Here is a 22,458-nt window from a genome sequence, read left to right as displayed (position 1 = left end):
GCTGTACCTCGAACTCTGACCTCATAAAGAGTGCAGAGGGGTTGTGTTAGTATTAAATACATATATGTTTTATATATACCTGGTGTAGTGTCCTTTCATTTGGTATTCTAGGGGTTATTATTGGTAAAACAATTGGCTTCACATGCTCTCTGAAGTATTAGCCTAAGACTGCTTTGTCCATGCTACCACTAGGATAGCTGGTCTATAAGGTTGACTTTACAACCATCACCATAAGGGTTGTTTGGACTGATACAGGGTGCCCACTAGAATAGTGGACATCACATATCAGGCCACCTTCTCACACCAATCAGCCTCTGGATCGCCCTGTAACTCCGCCAAAGCCCTGGATGTGGCCGCCGTCATATCCAGGGCCCTTCACACCATGACAGGCTCCATAACCTCCTGCAACCTGCAGATACCAGTCCTTCCAGCTGGACCAATTCACTCTCAACCTCTGGCAAGTGTGACCGGTCCCTATCGTGGTCCCATGTTGTGTTTGCGCTAAAGAGGCCATGCCTAAGTAACCAAGCCCTTCTTATTTGATTTGATTTTGAATCCGGGTTGAACCAAGCCCTCCTGCTTGGTGGACTTGTATTTGGCTTAATTTACCCTTCTGTAGGAAAGTTCGATGGCCTCCCCAGAAGTTGGGAACTACTGTTCTCCTCATTAACCACAGTTCCAAGATATGTCCCTCAGGTGCCCTCTGTACTAATTAGGTTTTGGTTGGGCCCAGAATATACCCCTCACTTCCCCTGACCCAACTTCAGGATTCACTGGTAAATGTAGAGGTGTCCGCCTTCAAGGCCACAAGTATGTTTGTGTAATAAGTTATTGTTGTGGTCCACACAACACCCATATCTTTATCAACTGCCCTCCATTTGTTTAATTGTACAGCACCGGCCAGGAATAGAACCCTTTGGGGATATAAAACAGTTCTTTTCGTGACCACAGTTCTGTGTGATATCAAACATAATGCACTGTGTGCAAGTTTGTACATCTTCTTTTGGGGGCGACTAAGCCCTTGTTTGCCCCCTTACTTGGAGAGCCCCAAATATGAGGGTTCAGCCTGATGATCAAGTGCCGTACCAGCAAGTGAACATGTAGACATGCATCGGATTTAAACTGTGTCATGCCCTTTCGAGGACGCCTGTTGCTCCTCTCCCTCCTAAAACACGACAAAGGTGGATATAAAACAGGGCGTTAGGCTGAGGTCCCCAAGTGTACTCCAAATATACTGCTACATATCACTTCCTTATTGCCTGCAAAACCCATCAGCCTGACTGCAATCTGTGGATGCTGTGTTGGCATGCTGGCGTCCCCACCCCAGCGGATGTAGCCCATAGTGAGACTTTTGCAAAAGGTATACCAGTGTGCAGAAAAGACGCCAATGCCTTTGGATAGTGAGAACCAAAGGTAGAAACATATGAACAAATTTACCTGCACGTTCCTAACTAGGAATGCTAGATGTGTTCTGGTGATAGTCAGCATATCTGCTCCAAGCCCAATTTCTCGACACTATTGAAGCCATGGGACACTTTTTAGAATGACCAATGAACCCCTACCCTGGTGTGAGTAGCCCAGGGCCAGACTTCTGCTGATGTATACCAGCATGCAGACACGTGGATGGAAAAGCTACTGGGATGTCGCCCGGATATTCTGTCCAAACAGGAGGGGCGAGTGTTCCATCCCAATCTGCCCTCCCTGTGCTTGGCAGCATGGCTCCTGAAGTCATCCAGTACGGGCATTTACAACTGAATCCGGAGTGTATGAACATCCTTAAGGAGGCAAAGCGGCCTTCTACCAGACAATCCTACGGATTTAAGTGGAAGCGCTTTTACCTTTGGTGTCAGAGTAAGGGTCTTGATCCTATTCATGGTCAAGAACAGGTGATCTTGCCTTATCTACTTTACCTTGCTGAATCTGGTTTGCAGTTTAGTTCCATCAAGGACCATCTTGCTGTAATAACTGCTTATAGAAAATCGCCAAAACAGATATCTTTCTTTCAGATGCCTGTAGTGAAGGATTTTCTGGAAGGATTACAGAAGGCGTTTCCTCCAGTCAGGTCTCCTTCTCCACCTTGGGAGCTTAATGTGGTGTTGACCAAGTTAATGGGTCCCCCCTTTGAGCCCATACATAAAGCGTCTTTACAACACTTATCTTGGAAAGTAGCGTTCCTGGTGGCCATCACTTCTGCTCGTAGGGTGAGCGAAATCCAGGCTCTGTGTTGTAATGAACCGTACACAGTTTTTCATGGAAATAGTGTGGTACTCAGGACTCATCCCGCTTTCCTGCCTAAGGTGGTGTCGGATTTTCATATTAACCAATCCATAACATTGCCTACTTTCTTTCCAAACCCTTCGAGTCCAGCTGAACGGGCTCTACATTCATTAGATCTGAAAAGGGTTTTGAAATTTTACTTAGATAAAACAAAGTCTTTGAGGCACACGGACCGTCTGTTTGTGAACTATGGTCCTACGAATACTGGTTTGGCAGCATCCAAGAGATCCATTTCTAGATGGATAGTGTCATGTATCTTACTGGCTTATCAGCTAGCCCACAAGTCGTTATCAGGTAGACCTAGGGCTCATTCTACGAGGGGGAAAGCTTCTACCACAGCTCTCCTTAGGAATGTGGCTATGTCAGAGATATGTAAAGCAGCTACTTGGCGTTCAGTGCATACGTTTACACGCCATTACTGTTTGGATTCTGATGCGCAGACTAATGCGCAAGTGGGACAAGCCTCACTCAGAAATTTGTTTGCTACTTCTAGTTAAACACTGTGGTTATAAAGTGTGGCTATGCATTTATTTGTTCACCCGCTCCTGGTGGGTATGAGCTTGCTACTCTATTCAGTGCTTATGACTATTAATGAGTATCCCCTGGAAGAGAAGGATTAGTTACTTACCTGTAATCCTAGTTCTCTTCCAGGGGTATACTCATTAAAGTCATAAGCACCCTCCCTCCTCCCCGGGCGAGCAGTAGCATTGAGGTTTATCGTTTCAATATGTATTATGAAGGTTTTAAGTGCAGATTCCTGCTAAAGTTTACTGTACCGTACAAAAGAACTGACCTAACTGTCACCTGTGGTGCATGATGGGAACAGAGTTCTCCTGGAGGCCTTAAAGGCAAAGTGTGCAGATTCTCTGGGGCCTTATAAGGCAGGGTGCCAGTCTGATTTTCTGTACACAGACATTTTTTCATATGCAGCCTTTTTGGCTAATAACTGTTTACAACAGGTTCTTTGATGAAAATAAAAGGTTTTTTCATGGTTATGAAATGCATTTTAGGCTCATGCCTGTTTACTGCATTTATATACAGTATATTTTCATGCTTCAGAACGTATGTAAGGTTTGATTTTATTAGCCTATGTATATATGTTAGGCTGCATATTATGGTATTATACATGTATATGTGTATTATTAGTTAGTACTATGTACTTTTGGATATATTTACACATATATATGTATATTGTTTATGTGTTCCGGGTTCCCGTTCATGGGCGGAGATAATTCAGTGCTTATGACTAATAATGAGTATCCCCTGGAAGAGAACCATATTTGAAGTTTATTTTTCTTTTCTTAACTTGTGGGAGTACTGAATATTTTCTTATAACTGTGGACTCATTGCTCTGACGCAGTGCTTCCCCAGAACTTTGGAACTACCACATACTTTTAGGATGACAAGCTTAAGCAACCCACCTAGCTGCAGTGGCGGTAGGCAGGCAACCAGTAACTCGAACTCTTTTAGCGCATATTCTGTTGAACTGAAAATTACATTTGCTCAAATTTGTTTGGCTGTAACACGCTTGTTTACAGCGAGCACCTCTTCTGTCGCAGTGACAGATACATTTTTACAGACTGTTTTATTGACAAACTATGGCAAACAAATTAATACTGTATCAAGTCCGGTTTCAGTGAATTTCTGTCTATGATGCATCTGACATTGAGTCCCTAGATTTGTCTTGGGTGTGATAAAATAGTTGCTTCCATTACACTTCAGGGTTACAAGGCATGTGCTTAATCTTTTAGCTTTGACTGCTGAGTGTGCACAGTCGCTTCACCGGTATCACATTGCAATTTCCTAGACCGCAAAATGGCAGGAGATAGTCAGCCCCAAACCCAGTGCTAATATAAAATTTCATGGCCCATTCTGTCGGGGGAGATAGCCTCATGTTCGCCCTCAATGTTGTGATCTGGAATGCTTTGTCTATGCATCACTGAAGGCCTCTGCAAGTAAAATTGCACTGGATGCTACAAAACATTTTACTCAGCATAAAGCTGTCAGTCTTGTATTGAAGGAGCCATCGCCCGTCCAGTGCCCCTTTTGAAATCGCCATCCATCCTCCTTGCGCAAGTGGCATTTTCCAAATTTTCTTAAAAACCTGGTGGTCAAGCCTGGGCATGGTAGCGTTGAATAACAGGTGTTTGTTGATATTCCCACTCAATGATACTCATTTGTACTACATCAGCGGGGTGACAGGCTGAGAGAACCCAACTGGGTTTGATCCGTGCCCAAGAAGTCAATCCGAGGCCCCCGCAGTGGAAGCTTTTGAGTAGGCACACTGTGTTTGCCAATGGCAGCCTCATTATGTGGCCAAAAAGAGGGAAATGCTAACAGCAGGTTTAATTCAATCAATTCTACTGTATTGTCAGAAATGCCAGGCCTGGCTGTATTTTATGGCTTTTATGTTCTTTGGAGCCCATTTCCCATAAAAAGGAAACACATCAGAATTACTTAAAACATGAACAACGCATGTTTACCACAGCAACACAGAAAATCTGTCTCTCCTCTCAAAGAAACACACACCCACACGTGCCATCCTGACTTACTCTCCATCAGAAAACACAAACCAGAACATTAAACACACCCAGCTCTACCTCTCTCCATCACAAATATACGCACCCTCACAAACACTGGGGCTGCTTCTCAATCAAACATTTGTTATCCTTTTTTGCTCACAGGTCCCCCCTCTCACTACACAAAGTTTTATGCTGTGTCAACTGTACATCTCTGCCATTGTGTTTACACACTCCATTTCTCTCTCTCTCTCTCACACATGCACACACACACACCAGTCCTCCTATTCCCATTGTGCGCACACCCACCATTCCTACCTTTTCCCATTACACACTCCCCTCCTATTCTCTTCCCATCCCACGAGCACACGCACACAACAAGCTCTCACCCTAACACAAGGATAAGTTACTTACCTGTAATCCTAGTTCTCTTCCAGGGGTATCCTCATCAAAGTCATAAGCACTGAATATTCCCGCCCATGTGCGGGACCCCGGAAACAATATACAAATATATATGTATAAAAACACATATATCTCGCTCCACATATATGTATGTACATATATCAATTTTCTCACATCAATGCAGCTCCAAAACTGAGGCTAAAACAATGTAAACACATATACATGTACTGCAATTAGTAAGGAAACAAAAAACACATTAGGTCAAAAAACCCTTGAACTTTGTGTTTTAATGAGTCAAACCACTCATAAATCCTGAAAATTGCTTATAAATAGACATTGTTAGCCCTCAGGCTGCATTGCAAAACAATATCATAGAAAATGAAACCATTTTCAACAAAAACTGGCACCGTGCCTTTAAGGCAGCCATGACCCCAGGCTTCCCATCATGCCTCAGGGGTGACAGTTAGGTCAGTTGTTCTTTGCATAACCCTGAAGACAGGGCTAAACCAAAAGATTGAAATAGCACCAAATCTCATTTACCTGGGGAGGCGGGTGGGTTGCTTATGACTTTGATGAGGATACCCCTGGAAGAGAACTAGGATTACAGGTAAGTAACTTATCCTTCTCTTCCAGGGGATCCTCATCAATAGTCATAAGCACTGAATAGAATAGCAAGCCCATCAACCACCTGCAGGTAAATGAGAAGTACATGACCCAACCAAATCATAACAGCCAAATCTTCAGCTGTTAAAGAGATTCCTCAGGGAGGCCTGGCCCACCTGGGTATCTGCTCTCGTGTCAGAATCTAGACAGTAATGTCTGGTAAATGTATGGACAGACCTCCAGGTCGCCGCTTTACAAATCTCAGACATGGGCACATCCTGCAGGTAAGCCGCCGTGGCTGCTCTACCTCTAGTAGAATGCGCCTTAGGAGTACCCCCTAAAGGCTTCTGCGCAAATTGGTAAGCAAGCTTGATACACGAAACGATCCACCTGGAGATAGAACGTTTCGAGGCTGCATGACCAGTTCTGATCGATCCGTAGTTAACAAACAATTGATCAGAATGTCGAATAGACTTGGACCTGTCCAGATAGAACTTTAAAACCCTTTTCAGGTCCAAAGAGTGTAACGCCCTCTCAGCTGGAGTAGAGGGATTAGGAAAGAAAGTGGGTAAAGAGATAGACTGATTGACATGAAAATCTGATACCACTTTCGGCAGGAAAGAAGGATGCGTTCTAAGCACCACTCTGTTCAAATGAAAGACTGTATACGGTTCTTTAGTACATAGGGCCTGAATTTCGCTCACCCTACTGGCTGACGGAATCGCTATCAAAAAAGCCGCTTTCCAGGAAATATGCTGTAAAGTAGCTTTATGAATGGGCTCAAAAGGAGGGCCCATCAATTTTGATAGGACTAGGTTCAGCTCCCAGGGCGGAGCAGGAGGCCGTATAGGAGGGTACACCTTCTTTAGACCCTGCAGGAAATCTTTTACTGCTGGAAGCTGAAAAAAAAGAAGTTTGTGAAGGTGATCGCCTATAATCTGTAATAGCGGCTAAATGCACCTTAATGGAGTTAAACTTCAAACCTGCTTTAGTCAGGTTCAACAAGTATGGGAGAACTGCTTCTTCCTGACTCTTTACCGGATTGTGACCATTCTGCATGCACCACATATAGAATCTCTTCCACTTGCATGCATAAGAATGTCTTGTGGAAGGACGTCGTGCTTCTTTCAGAATAGTCATGCAGTCCTGTGGCAGTCCTAGATGGCCGTACTGAATGACCTCAGGAGCCATGCTGCCAAGTTCAGTGACGGAAGGTTGGGATGGTGAATCCTCCCGTTCATCTTCGACAACAGGTCCTGCCTGCATAGAAGCCTCTTGTGAGGAGACACTGATAGGTAAAGTAGGTCCGTGTACCACCATTGTCTCGGCCAGTCGGGGGCAATCAGGATCATCGTTGTGCACGAGTGGCTCAGCTTGCTCACCACCTTCGGGATCAGCGGAAGGGGTGGAAAGGCGTACACAAATTGCCCTGACCAGTCGATTAAAAGAGCATTCCCTCTCGTTCCTGGTCGATAGAACCTGGAGGCGAAGCTTGGGCATTTGGTGTTTTCGTCGTCCGCGAAGAGATCTATTGAAGGACGACCACAAGACTGGAAAATGTCGTCTAGTACTTCGTCGTTGAGAACCCAGTCTTCTTTGTCTTCGAAGTGCCGACTTAGTGCGTCTGCCCTCACGTTCTGCTCTCCTGGGAGGTGGACTGCCTGAACAGACAACTTGCGAGCCAGAAGCCAATGCCAGATGCGCTGAGCTTCCAGAGACAGAGTCCTTGAGCGTGTTCCTCCCTGCTTGTTTAAATAGTACATCGTGGTGGTGTTGTCCGTCTGTACTAGAACCATTTTCTCTTGAAGCGAGGGAAGGAACGCTTTGAGAGCCAGGTGAACCGCTCTCAATTCCAGCAAGTTGATATGATAAGTGCTTTCCTTGGGAGACCACAGACCCTGCACTTGTAGGGGTCCCATGTGCGCCCCCCATCCTTGTAATGATGCATCTGTGATGATCGTTTGTGTTGGAGGAAGTTGATGGAAGAGAACTCCCACCTGCATGTTCTGTCTCTTCGTCCACCACTGGAGGGAAGATTGAGCTACCTCCGACAAAGTGATCCGATCGTCCCATCGATCTGAGTGTTGGTCCCATTTGTCCTCCAGATCCTGCTGAAGAGGACGCATCCGAAGTCTGGCGTTCGGAACTAGGAAGATGCAGGAAGCCATCGACCCCAAGAGTGAGGCTATCTTCCGCACTTTCTGGGACCTGTGGAGAAGAACTTGCTAGCACTTGAGGGCTATCGAAAACTGTCTCTCCTCCGAAGGAAACACTTTTCCTACTTCGGAGTCTAGCAGAGCTCCTAGGAAGTGGATCCTCTGAGTGGGCTGTGAGACAGACTTGCTGTAGTTGACATGCAGTCCTAGACGCTGACAAAGTTCTATGCATGTCTGGAATTGATTCCTTACATTGTCTGGAGTTGGACCTTTCAACAGCCAATCGTCTAAGTATGGGTACACGAAGACTCCCCTGCGGCGTAGAGCTGCCGCCACCACTGCGACACACTTCGTGAACACCCTGGGAGCCGACTTCAACCCAAACGGAAGGACTTTGAACTGGTAGTGAGAGGTCCCCATCCGGAATCGAAGGAATTTCCTGTGATCTTGCCGTATTGGTATATGGAAGTACGCATCTTGAAGGTCCATCGAACACATCCAATCCCCCTGCCTGAGATGTGGATATATTTGGTGAAGCGCCAACATGCGAAACTTTTCTTTTCGGACATGCAGATTGAGTGTTCTCAAGTCCAGGATGGGCCTGTATTCTTCCTTTTGACCCTTTTTTCTGACCAGAAAGTACCTCGAGTACACTCCTTTCCCCCTTTGGGACACCGGAACTCTCTCGATGGCTTCTTTTTCGAGGAGTGTCGCTACTTCTGTCTTTAACCTTTGTAGCTGGTGGCTTGATGTTGACATCGGGGAAATGGGTGGAGGTAGACGATGGAAACGAAGACAGTACCCATTCTGCAGCGTAGACAACACCCATTGATCTTTTGTAATGGCCTGCCACTCTGTCCTGTGATGCGCAATGCTTCCCCCCACTGGAGTTGGTAACGGCGCTGGGGGAAGTGAAGACTCATTGCTTCTGCTTAGATTTATTGAAGTTGTTGCCTTGGCGCTGATTTCCATTTCCCTTGGAATTGCCCTTGCCTTTGTACTGTGACTTTTGTTGGCCCTGCTGGTTCTGGCCTTTCTGCCAGTGAGGGGTTTGAACCCTCTGCTTCGAAGAACCTTTGTTGTTCGAACGGAATTTCTTCTTGAATTCCTTTTTCTTCTCGAGTCCCACCGCTTTGAGGGTGTCCAACTCGGTCTTCATCCGTTTCATCTCCTCATCCGCACTTGCTCCAAAAAGAGATGTGCCTGAAAAAGGAAGGTTTAGGATTCTGGCTTGAGCCTCTGGTTTTAATGCTGTGAGGCGTAACCAAGATGTTCTCCTTGCTGTAACTCCGTGTACATAGCAATGCGCAGCCAGTGTTGCCCCATCTGCTGCCGCTCCTATAATCTGATTGGAGACTTGACTGCCCTCCATCAGAACCTCCTCAAAGTCCTTTCTATCTTCCTGAGGAGGTTTTGCGGTAAATCTCTGAAGTGAGTCCCACAGAGACCTGTCATACCTGCCGAGCAGGGCTTCCGCATTGGAGACCTTGAGGAAAGAGGCTGAGGTGTTACAAACCCTTCTCCCCCATGAGTCTTGCACCTTGCTTTCCTTATCCGGAGGTACCGTGGATGAGGAAGCTACCGCATTGGATTTTCTTGCCGCCGTAATGATTACTGAATCTGGCGGGGGATCAGCTTTGAGGAACAGAGGATCCTCTTCCGGAGGACGATACTTTTTGAGAATCCTTGCTGGAACGGACTTCACCGTAGCCAGAGTGAGGAAAACTTCGTTCACAGGTTCCATTATACCCGGAACCAACGGCAACAACGGTTTGGGTGCTGTTCTGTGTTGCAGTGTTTCGAATATGACAGTTGTCTTGACTTGTGGAGCTGTCATCGGTACTCCCAGCTTCAAGGCTCCCCTGCCCAAGATATCTTGAAACGAGAAAATATCTTCAGTTGGAGATACTCTCGAGCGTGGGCTGTTCGTAAGGGTCGGGGAGTACTCCCTGTCAGATCGTGTTCTCGAAGAACTTGAAGAGCTACGTATCCTCCTGGACCTAGATCTTCTGCTTGAACGCGTCTTAGAACGAGATTGCTCTCTGTGACGAGAATGTCTCTTACTTGAGTGCCTAGAACGAGACCGTTCTCTGCGGGGAAGAGGTTGGTCTCGATATCGCTTTAGGCGATCTGCCGTCTCCTTGTCCTTTGCCCAGTGGTGAAGAGGTCTATTCCACCTTGGGGAAAGATGAATAGAAGGAGACTTGTGGATGGGATCCTTCACTGGTGTACGTGACCGTGGAGGTTGATCCGTTCGATCCTGTTGCGATCTTGCAGGGGATTTGGACCTCCCCCTATTAGATGCGCCGCTTTGACCATCCGAGGATCTGCCACTCCGAGATGATGAGGAAGATGAGGAAAGACTCACCAGAGATCCAGAGGAAGACCTCGACCGAGATCTTTCTTCTGCAATCCTCCGTCTCTTGGCAGGAGGATCCTGCACTGGAGATTGTTCCACCTCCGCAACCGATGCTGAACCTGGAGAACCCAACTGTGGCCCTAGGACGTGAGCCTGGTCCAATGAGTCACTTTCCTTGTCCTGAACCACCTGATTCAAAGGTGACCTTTCCTTTGATCTTGCAGGAGTAATGTTCTTTGACTGCGAAGAACTTCGTTCCCTGGATCTTTGCAGATCCATCGACGGCGGTCGTGTCGACGCCGAGCGCCGAGCAGGTAGGCGTTCTCTCGACGTCGACCGTGATTTCTCTAACGTCGACCTCGGGTGGCGATGACTGTCCTTCGACGTTGAAGGTTGTCTGCTCGACGTCGATGGAAGCTGTTTCGACGCCGATCGCCGTTGACTCGACGGCGACTGGGCGTGCCTCGACTCCAAATGCCGCTCGGACGTCGAACGCTCTTGTCCAGGCGTCGACGTTGGCTGCATCGACGTCGACCGATGATGTGTCGACAGAGGCTCCCTCGACGCCGAACGACCATGACTAGTCGTCGACGGAGGATGACTCGACGTCGAACGCCGATGGCCCGGCGTCGACGGAGAATGCCTCGACGTCACAGCATGACGATTCTGTTTCGACGTCATACGGCTCGCCGTCGAGCTCTTCCGCTTCGACGGTGACCTGTCCCTCGACGCTGACTGAAGCGGAGGTACCTTAGATGTAGACGCTGAAGACATCTTCTTCGTCGCCGTCGACTGCTTCTCCAACGCCGATCCCGACGTCGAATGTGAACCAGTCGGGGCTTCTCTCGACGTCGACCGCGCCTTCCGACTTTTCTGCTTCTTGGGAGATCTTCCTCTCTCAGAAAGCCCATAAACTCGAATCCTCTCCCGATCTTTAAGAGTCCTGGAAGTTAAAACCTGGCAGTGTTCACAGGTTTTAGAGGAATGAGATTCTGGTAGGCACAGGATACAGACTGAATGAGTGCCAGTCTTGGCCTTCTTCCTTCCACATGAAGGACACTTGTCAAAGAGAGAAGGCATCTTTGACAGGAAAAATACCTTTTTTAAGCCTAAAAAAGGTTTAAGCAACACTGTATGTCAAAAAGACGTCGAGTGAAGGCAAAAATTGTAGTAAATTTGAATATTTTTTGACAGAAAGTCAAAAAAGAAAAGGAGCTGTTTCACCGGGGTCCTGACTGAAGGAGCCGGAAAGAACAGCTGACCTAACTGTCACCCCTGAGGCATGATGGGAAGCCTGGGGTCATGGCTGCCTTAAAGGCACGGTGCCAGTTTTTGTTGAAAATGGTTTCATTTTCTATGATATTGTTTTGCAATGCAGCTTGAGGGCAACAATGTCTATTTATAAGCAATTTTCAGGATTTATGAGTGGTTTGACTCATTAAAACACAAAGTTCAAGGGTTTTTTGACCTAATGTGTTTTTTGTTTCCTTACTAAATGCAGTACATGTATATGTGTTTACATTGTTTTAGCCTCAGTTTTGGAGCTGCATTGATGTGAGAAAAATGATATATGTACATACATATATGTGGAGCGAGATATATGTGTTTTTATACATATATATTTTTATATTGTTTCCGGGGTCCCGCACATGGGCGGGAATATTCAGTGCTTATGACTTTGATGAGGATCCCCTGGAAGAGAAGCACCTGCTTTCTCCTCTTACCCCCCACCACATATACACCAGGTACCATTACCCCAAAATCACAAACACATACACTCATGACGTCCCCCAACACTTATCACATGATTGGCAATGCAATAGGTGTGACATTTGCGAGAGTTTGAGCTATTGGCATTGTATATGGCAATTACTTTTATTTATATGTTTTGAAAACAACTCAAATGGAAACAAATATGAATATGAATACCATCTCAATGAAGAAGTTGCAAATCTCCTGCAAGAGGACAATAATCCTAGATGGCGTGCTGTAATGCTGAGAATTAGCCCAGATAAAGCAGACGGTGTACATCAAACCACTAATCATGGAGAGAACCTGGAAGAAAGCACAGGGACATCAGATGAGAACAGATGCACGTACACAATAAGACTTACTTCAACAAATGACAACAATGCAAATGGTGGCAGGTGCACATGTCCAGAAATATATACATCATAGAACATAAACCTACTGGTGCCCTGAAAGTGCTCATGTGAAACGTATTACAATGATTTTATGATTACCTGAGGAAATTCTGTTTGCTCAATTTCATCTAACCGTATTTTAAAGGTTTTCAAATATAAAACAATGTCTTTGGCTTCCTTCAGTCCTATAAAAAGAGAAACGTTTCATTATACATTCAAGCATATTATTACAGAAACAATTTGGGGGTTTAAACTCAATGTTAACCTGATTGTTGTAAGGTGAAGACAATACCTGCATCAAGATCCTTGTAAATGTTTTGAAGAGCTGGCCAGTAACTGCTCCTTGCTTTTTCCAAAATCTCTGATATTTTATAGGCTCTTGGCATAAGCAGCTGAATAGAGAAGGCGAATGAATAAAAAAATAGATGGTTAAAACTAGCTGTTGGCAGCAATAGAAACGAAAAAGAAGAACTAGAGAAACATTAGTGACTTAAACACTGAACGTCAGCACATTCTGCATGGTTTAACTAAGATATATGTGAACGCATGCACCTACGATTAAACAATCGAAATGAAATGTAACTTGCCTCTAAAAATGATTTACTGAGGTATCCTTCAAAAATTCATAAGCTGTATATACTTAAGGCTATTAAAACAAAGGGGCATATTATCAAGGGCTTTATCTCCGCTTTTTTTGCTTTAAAAGCCAAAGAAGCGGAGATAAAAATATCGCCCTATCAACAACAGGGTGCTAACATGCAAAATCGCATGTTAGCACCCTTTTTCACTACGCTTCCCTTTGCATTTCTAATGAGATGCAAAGTGGGCGTTCCAGAGCAAAATAATTGGAAAAATGTCGCTAAGCGACATTTCTTCTATTATCAAGCTTCACGCTAACCCTATTAGAGACAAAAAAGCAGCGCTAACCACGGTTAACGCAGCTTTTTTACGTCTGCTAATTTTCAGACAGCCATGTAATCCAATGGGAAAAGTAATGTTCTTTATTATCACTATTGAAACGCACATTCTTGCCCGTGAAGAAGGAGTAATTCTACTCCGAAACGCGTAGGGCGTTGTGTTCTGAATAAACTGCATCCAGAATAGAGGCCACGGCTCCTGTGTTGTTTCTTTCCGTTAGTGGAGGAGGGATCTCGCCGGTGAGACTGTGTTACTATTGAAGGGGGTGGCTACCCCTGCCGTGTGCCCGCTGAATCAGAGGCTCGGGGAACAGCCACAACTTGGTGTTTATATATATATATAACTACGGCGGTTAGAATCACGCTATATTATAGATTTACAGAGCAAGAGTCCGATGGGGCTCAATACACATGAGGAACTAGCAGTCCATTTGGGATATTAAATACTATACTGTGAAAGACTGTTGGGTTGTTAGAAGTCGTTGAATATCATTTGTTCTTATTACATTTTTCTAAAACTTTCCTAGACACCATCCGCAATGCAATATGGACTGAAGACTCTCTGTTAATTACATCAGACATCGAGGCCCTTTATACAAGTATAGAACACCACATGGGTCTTAAAGCTCTTGAATTCTTTTTGAGCACTAGATCGATAGACTGTTACAATCACAGCAAAATGTTGGTTGAACTTGTATCATGGAGTTAAACAATAATTACTTCATGTTTAGCAAAGATGTCTATTTACAGAAGAGAGGTGTCGCCATGGGGGCCTGTTTTTCCCCAAGCTATGCGTGTTTGCACGTAGGCTATTGGGAAAGGCAGGTCCTCATGGGTGAGCATCAAGATATTTTTTCGGAAAATATTGGTATGTGGGTCCGTTTTATAGATGACGTGTTTTTAATTTGGAGAGGTGATGAGTCTAGTGCTTTGAACTTTATTGAAAAACTTAATGTCAATGATTATAATCTTAAGTTTACGCATCATATAAGTAAGAGTTCAGTAGACTTTCTTGATGTTAGACTTTACATTGAATCCAGCAAATAAGCTACTACTCTCCGCAGAAAGGCAGCAGCGGGCAACTCGACCTTGCACGCAAGTAGTGCCCATCCCAGGCACACAATTGACAATATCCCATTCGGGGAACTGCTCCGACTCAAAAGAATCTGCAGCTCTCAAGATGAGTTAGACAAATGTACAGCAGAATCCCTCAGAAGATTTCGTGCTAGAGGATATAACAATCAAATCCTCAGCCAGGCTGTAAATAAGATGAAACTACGAAGCAGGGAATCACTTTTAAAACAAATTAGTGATAAAGCAACTGTTGATGAAAATAATGAAAACTCTGCTCTTAGATGATTCATCACATAATTTAGTTGCCAGGATAGAAAAATTAGGTCTATCTTAACAAAAAGTTGGCCTATTCTTCAAACTGATGGAGTCCTGGCTTTGAGTCTACCTCGAAATCCCAAGATTACGTTTAGGAGGGGGCCCTCCCTACGTAGTTATGTGTCTAACCCATTCCCTGAGTTACCCAAAATTAAATCTTGGCTTCCCCCGCGACTTGGTTTCTTTAAGTGTTCAAGTTGCCGGGCGTGCAAATTTGGTGTCAACACCAGCACTTACATGACTCCCTTCAATCCTACACCCTTAAAGATCAAGGGAAATTACAACTGCAGGACTGAATATGCTGTATATGTCCTGACGTGCACATGCGGCCTGAGGTACGTTGGCAGCACTCGGCTGGCAGTGCACGCCAGGATATTGCAGCATCTTCGTGCAATCGTTAATAACGATAATGCGTACCCAGTGGCGAGGCACTTCAAAAGTGTGCATAATAACAACTTGGAGTGTCTCAACTATTTCGTCTTGGCATCTGTACCCCAACCCCGTCGGGGAGGAGACAGAGACAAGATGTTACGCCAACTCGAATCTAGAATGATTCTAGAGCTGGATACCAAGGTGCCTAACGGGTTGAACACCACGGAGGATTTATATCATTTCCTTTAGGGCAATATGTGTTCGAATACGATCTAGAATTTACATATTCCCATTTCTGTATAGCGAATCCAATGCCTCTCTGAGATTAACTCTAACTGTAAAATTAAACTAAATCCAGAGGATCTTTTTTTAATATTACTTTTTTCCCCCTTATCCTTTTACTGGTTCCAACAACACACATGAATATCTGTTTAATTTGTAAACTAAAAAAATCCTTCCTTAGGAAAATTATTATTGTGTTGATCTGTCACTTCACCCTTATTATTATTTTTCTTTGACCTGTTGAAATGCTGTTTATTGTGAAAAAATAGGTTGTTTTGTTTTTCACATATCGGTTGCACATTTATTAAGGTGTTAGGTGCACTTTAAGATGGAAATTGGTACTGGTTCATGATAGACAAATACTATGCAGAGGGGTTGCCATCATTCATTGATGTCCCCAATTTATCATAATTAATAAATCCAGGGGTTGCCATCATTTTAGAGATGTCCCCGAGGTTACATATATTAGATTTGACATTTATTTTGTTCAGGATCATTTAAAATAATCTGTTTGTATAAAGTATGTATCTATATCGCGTAAGTTTGCACAATATGTCCTAAGCAGTTTTTAAGAATAACAATTTATTTTTGTATTCAAACCGTTTTTAAGTATTTAACATATGCTTTTAAAACTGAAACTGTATTATTCATATCATGGTTACAGATTTGCGGTATTTTGCACAGAACCCAATTTTAATGATCTATGAACTGTCCTTATCAAATTTATGCATTTATGCAGATATTATGTTATCTAAATATTGAATTAATTCAGCTATATTTACCAGCATGTTACAACGTTGGCATTTCAATGGAAATAGTATATTTTCCCTCTTTGTATATTTGCCCTATATATATGAAAACAGTACCTCTTCCTTTTTCATTTATGTCACATGATGTATCACATGACTTGCACAAGCATTTGAAAAGTACAGGCATTGTGGGTAAACATTTGACTGTGAGCAAGGACAACTGCCCGAAACGCGTCAGTTTTGCTGCTCAGTTTGCCTTGAATAAAACTACATTTTGCCTTACTGAGGATTCGTCTGGTCATCTGTTCTGGTCCTTCGGGCCAGGTTGCAGTCCTGGCTGTTTTTTGTGTATATATATATATATATATATATATATATATATATATATATACACACTGCAAAAAACCATAGGTTTCACACCAGTTATAGTTAGGTGGAAATTTTACTCGCATAAAACCATTGAAATTCCCACGTTATAGTTAGTTGGACTCACTATAACTTGCGCGTGCAATGCACTGCTGATGACGTCACATATTACATCACTCATGACATGGTCAGTGACATCAGTCATGACATCACTGATGACATCTCAAATGCCATCACTGATGACACAGTGAATTTAAATGCTAATTCCTAACTATCCTAACTATAACTGGTGTGAAACCTATGTTTTTTTCAGTGAATATATATATATATATATATATATATATATATATATATATATATATATATATATATATATATATATATATATATATATCTGGAAAACTCGAACCACTTCCTGATTTTCCGCAGCAGCAGACAGGCGAGGAAAGAGACACAGACCTCCGAGGTATTTCAAGTGGGCAAAATGATTTTATTATAAGTGACCCAACATAATATATAAAATTTCTATGGCAAAATGAAATGACGAAGGCGGCAACGCCGAAACGCATTTGTTGACTTGGCATATGTGAACGCTATGAATAAAATATGGCAATGGGACTACGAAGAATGACTGGAGTGTCCTTAATTGAGGAGCTGTTCATGAGGATTTGAACTGTATGTTTGGCATAGTATACGCACTTCACCATGCGGTAAGGAGGCACCCGAGGATAAGAGGAGCGACAGTTGGTGGAAAGGCGTTTTGGAGATATATATATATAAATCTTCATGGTATGTAGATGTGGAGTTAGGAATAGTTAGTCTATATATACCTAGTTGCACTTAACTTTCTCGATATTTTTATCTTCAATATTTTTGAGAAGACATTCTGTTAACACAATATTTTTGTTTGCGATATTCGGTCAGTGATCTCCTTCGCTTCATCTGCATACTTTCCGCAGACTAACAAAAAAAATTGAAATACAGGAGTCTCGTTCTGCAACTTCTGCAAAGCCTCCCATTGATTTGGCACCACATCAGCTCCCGAAACTCCAACTAGGTCTTGCCTCTGAACCTTTTCAGACAAACTTTCACCGAAGGTATAACCCACTCATTGTTTGCTTATTAGGTTTTATTGAAACAGAAAGCACCAAGACAACAGTACATTACACCAAACATAGCGACATCACTGCTATACAATTGGTAGTTACATGCGTTTGTGCCAACAATCAAAGGACTGTCAAATTTCTCAATACAATTACAATCTGGTTTATCCGGGGGAGCTGTGCCACACCCCCTCCTCATCCACAACTCATACGCAACTTACATCAGGAGTGATGAGTCCAAGCTCTCAGATCTGCAGTGTTATTGCCATCTCTGGGATTTATAATCAGTTCCTTCAGATGCATACATATATTTCACATCAACAGTATCCGTATTAGTCTTAGATTAGACTTCTCTGTCGTAGTGTGAGGCTTCAGTTTGTAGAGCTAAGTGTGTGCAGCAGCTGTAGTGACGGAGCCACCAGGCCTGCACTATACATTCTAAATATTCCAGGCACCTGAAGGGCGAGCACGCCCAAAGGTATAAATAAAGGGGCACTTGACCGCTCGGGGTCTTGGCCCATAGTATGATACTTGTGAGTATACAGCCCGTTATTTGCTGCCCCATAACTGCGGCCTACATGCAGGCACCCCCGGTGCCGATTAACACATTGGCGATGAGGCAGGTCCCAACCACCCATGCCTCTGCTGCTCTGCCGGAGGCCTGCCGCCCAGCCTGTTGTGGCTCATTGTGGCGCCGGCCAGGGCGTCGCGGACTCCCGTTGCTGTGCCACCGTCCGATGACGCGGAGGAGCTGCCGAGACGGCGGGTGCCCACCCCGCGAGCCTGGAGGCCGACTGCACTGATCCTGCAATGCCGCCACAGGTCAGCGTGGTGCAAAGGCCCGGCGAGCGGCCTCTGCCCCAGCATGTGGCCCGATCTGGTGCACGCTCCATGGGCAGGCCGCAAAGACGCAAGGACGCATAGAGTAAGACTGAGCCCCTCCCTTCGCCCTGAGGCGCTCGCATGGGCCTTCATCCCCGGCGCGATGTGAAGCAGAACACCACAGCCCTGGGAAGCGTTTCATCGTCATCGTCACCGCGCAAGGCCTGACTGCCTTCCCCCAACACGAGCATTTGTAGCAACAAGCATTGACCAGTGCAACAGGAAAAGAATAAATTTTCAACATTGGGACCTCAATCTCTACCGCCAGTGGCAACAAGCATTGGCCAAGGCAAAAGGAAGACAACATTTTAGACATTGGGTGCCTTTGAGAAGGAGGAGTTAACCCCTGTGCCTATATAGCTGGAAAGATGCAGAGGGTGAGAGGGCCCGCGCGGTCCCTCTCGGCTCTGCAGCCATTGGTCAGCCATCCCACAGGCCCCTGCGCTCCCATGTGCCTACAAGGAAATGAGCCAACAGATACAGGACCAGGCAGGAGCCCCTGTGCAGGTGCCAAAGCCCCTTGTTCCGACCCTGCAGAATGCCCCGACGCAGCCTGGCCATACAACGGCAGCCCCCCTGCCCCCCTTCAGCGAGCTGGCCGATCCTGTAATGGCCGCATCGAGGTGGAAGTCGTGGATTGGACGGTTAGACCACTGCTTCATAGGGATGCGTGAGACGGATGGAAAGGTGAAGCAGTCCCTTCTTATGTGTAATGGAGGAGGCGAACTATACAAGCTGTTGGAAACTTTACCTAACACTGGGGCTGACGACTACTATGATGCAGCAGTGGCCGCCCTGAACAGACATTTTGACCCTCATATCAACCCTAATTTTGAGAGGTTCAAACTGAGCCAGGCAAAGCAAAGCAAGACAGAGTCGATCGAGTCAACGCTATCCAGGGACGTCCAGCGGCACCTCCTGGGGCTGGGAGGCAGCCACGCAGTGGTATGTGCAGAAAAGGCGGCCTCGAACAACCGCCAGCAGGCCAGTGTTTTGCTAAAGGAAAGACTTGCTCCACATGTGGGAGGCTAAACCACTTCGCAAAAGTGTGTTGCAGCGGAAGAAACAGGACTAACACCCAAGGGCAACGAGGGATGTTGACGGCAGCCCGACAGCTGTCGCTGGAAGACCCACAGGAGCAAACGGATGCTGCCCTGCAAGGATATGGACTCGGTGCTGATTATGAATACGTCTTTGTAGTGTCGTTCGTGAGCTGTGATGGCCCACGTCGCAGGACCCCGCCTATGTGCTCCATTGAAGGGGCTGGGTCCGCAGTCAGAGCGCTCATAGACACCGGTGCCTCAGTAAACGTCATGGACAGTGACCAATACGAACGCTTGTCCCCATGGCCACCACGAACACCTTCAATGGCCAAGATCTACACATATGGGGGCACTGTACCGCTTCCCCTAAGGGGGGGTCATAGAGGTCGACAACGCCAGCGACGGACGCTGCATCCAAACACGGTTCCACGTCACTGAGGAAAAGAGGGGGACACTACTTAGCTGCCACACAGCGGAGGACCTGGAGTTGATTTTCTTTGCTAACCAAGTACATGATCTCCATGCAAATGACATCTTAAAGGACTTCCCCATGCTATTCAAGGGCCTGGGATGCCTCAAGGGAAAGCTATGCAAGTTGCATGTCGACCCCACAGTTAAACCAACTGCGCTCCAACACCGGAGAGTGCCGTTTCATCCCCGCCCTCAAGTGGAGGAAGAGCTGCGGAAGCTCAAGCAGCTAGGCATAATTGAGAAAGTACCCGGCCCCACCCCGTGGGTGTCGCCTCTGGTGGTAGCTCTCAAGCCAAAGCAACCTGGCGCGTTCAGCCTGTGCGTGTACATGAGGCTCCCCAACATGGCAGTGAAGTGGGAGCGGCACCTCACGCCTACCATGGATGACATAGTGGCGGATCTCAATGGAGTCAAGTGGTTCACAAAATTAGACCTCAATGCCGGCTACCATCAATTGGAACTACACCCGGAGAGCAGAAACATCATGGCGTTCTCTACGCACTTGGGGTTGCGAAGGTACAAGTGACTGAGTTTGTTTCAAAACGCCATCCGAGAGACACTCTCAGGGCTGCAGGGGGTTATCAACTTAAGTGACGACATCCTGTTATTCTCAAAGTCTCTGGAAGACCACCACATACACTTGAGAAACACACTCCAATGGCTGGCAGACAATGGGCTCATCCTGCATCGTGCCAAGTGCTCCTTTTATCAGGAGTACGTGGAATTATTTGGTTATATCTTCTCAAGTTGACCAAAGAAAGCTACAGCCATACGTTCCACTCCCAGGCCAACATCCTCCACTGAGGTTCGCAGCTTCTTGGGCATGGCCACGTACTGTGGGCATTTTATTCCCAGCTTGGCATCCCTCTCAAAACCCATAAGGAGGTTGACAAAGACCGACACTCTGTGAGAGTGGACTGGGAAGGAAGATGTGGCGTTCATCAAAGTAGCCCTCATGGATGAGACGATCATGGTGTACTTCCAGCCCAACAGAAGCACCAAAGTAATAGTAGGCGCCAGTCCGGTGGGGTCAGGAGCTGTCCCCCTCGAGGAGACATCCGCCAAAGAGTGGGTCCCAGTGGCCTATGCTAGCCGAGCCCTTACAGACACCGAGACGCGATATGCTCAGATCGAAAAGGAGGCTCTGGCGATCAAGTGGGCATACAACCATTTTCATCTGTATCTCTACGGGCAGAGATTTCGGGGGGTGACAGATCACATTCCTTTGATCCCTCTCTACATGGGCACCGCCCGGCTGGCGCCTCCCCAAATCGAGAGATGGGCAGTACAGTTGCCGACCTATCCAGTTCGAGGTAGTGTTCCGTTCAGGCTTCATCAACCCCGCTGACTTCTTGTCACATCACCCGGTAAGGACTGCACCGGCTGGGCAGTCCACTGATGAGGAACACAGAGCAGAGTTTGTTTGGTTGGTGTCTCAGGAGGCATGCCTGGTAGAGCTCACATTGGAGCAGTCGGAAGGGCCACCGTGGATGATGAAAGCCTAGCCAAGGTGAAAGTGACGCTGCGTGATTGCAGCTGGAAATACTTCCTGGATGGAGCTAGTGGGTTGAGGGATGATGAGAAGATGACTCGCCAACACCTCTGGAGGGTGCGAAGTGAACTAAGTGAAGGGATGCATGGAGTGGTTCTACGAGGATCCTTGATAGTCAATCAATCAATCAGAGCATTTGTAGAGCGAGCTACATACCCGTGAGGGTCTCAAGGCGCTGGGGGGGAGGGGCTGCCACTGATCGAAGAGCCAGGTCTTGAGAAGTCTTCTGAAAGCCAGCAGGTCCTGGGTCTGTCGTAGGCTGGTAGGGAGAGCGTTCCAGGTCTTGGCGGCGAGGTAGGAGAAGGATCTGCCGCCGCGGGTGTTTTTCCAGATGCGTGGAACTGTGGCGAGGGCGAGGTTGGCGGAGCGGAGGCTGCGGGTGGCGAAGTAGAAGCTGAGACGGTCATTAAGGTATGTTGGTCCGGTGCTGTGTAGGGCTTTGTGTGTGTGGATGAGGAGTTTGAAGGTGATCCTCGTGTTGACCGGGAGCCAGTGCAGGCCTCTCAGGTGGGGTGTGAGGTGGCTGCGTCAGGGGAGATCGAGGATGAGTCGTGCCGAGGCGTTCTGGATACGTTGCAGCCGTCTCAGGAGCTTGGTTGTTGTTCCTGCGTAGGTGGCGTTCCTGTAGTCAAGTCTGCTGGTGATGAGGGCCTGGGTGACGGTTTTCCTCGTGTCGAGAGGAATCCATTTGAAGATCCTGTGGAGCATTCGGAGGGTGTTGTAGCAGGTCGTGGAGACGGCGTTGACTTATTTGGTCATGGAGAGGGTGGAGTCGAGGATGAACCCCAGGTTGCGTGCGTGGTCGGTGGGTTCCGGGGATGTGCCTAGCGATGTGGGCCACCAGGAGTTGTCCCAGGCTGATGGGGTGGGTC

General features: G+C 46.2%; 1 protein-coding gene across 1 annotated transcript in view; it reads right to left on the bottom strand.

The window, feature by feature from the left end:
- Positions 1-22,458, bottom strand: part of DNAH17 (dynein axonemal heavy chain 17) — a 15,539,113-nt gene that overhangs the window by 14,357,070 nt on the left and 1,159,585 nt on the right. The window contains exons 5-7 of the mRNA XM_086931082.1: positions 12,753-12,852; positions 12,560-12,645; positions 12,246-12,371 (exon numbers count right to left, since the gene is read on the bottom strand). Of these exons, the coding sequence (XP_086787208.1) occupies positions 12,246-12,371; positions 12,560-12,645; positions 12,753-12,852 (312 nt within the window). The remainder of the gene's footprint in view (positions 1-12,245; positions 12,372-12,559; positions 12,646-12,752; positions 12,853-22,458) is intronic.

Source organism: Lissotriton vulgaris, chromosome 7, assembly GCF_964263255.1.
Source record: "Lissotriton vulgaris chromosome 7, aLisVul1.2, whole genome shotgun sequence".
Classification (NCBI taxonomy): domain Eukaryota; kingdom Metazoa; phylum Chordata; class Amphibia; order Caudata; family Salamandridae; genus Lissotriton; species Lissotriton vulgaris.
This window is presented reverse-complemented; position numbering and strand designations above follow the sequence as displayed.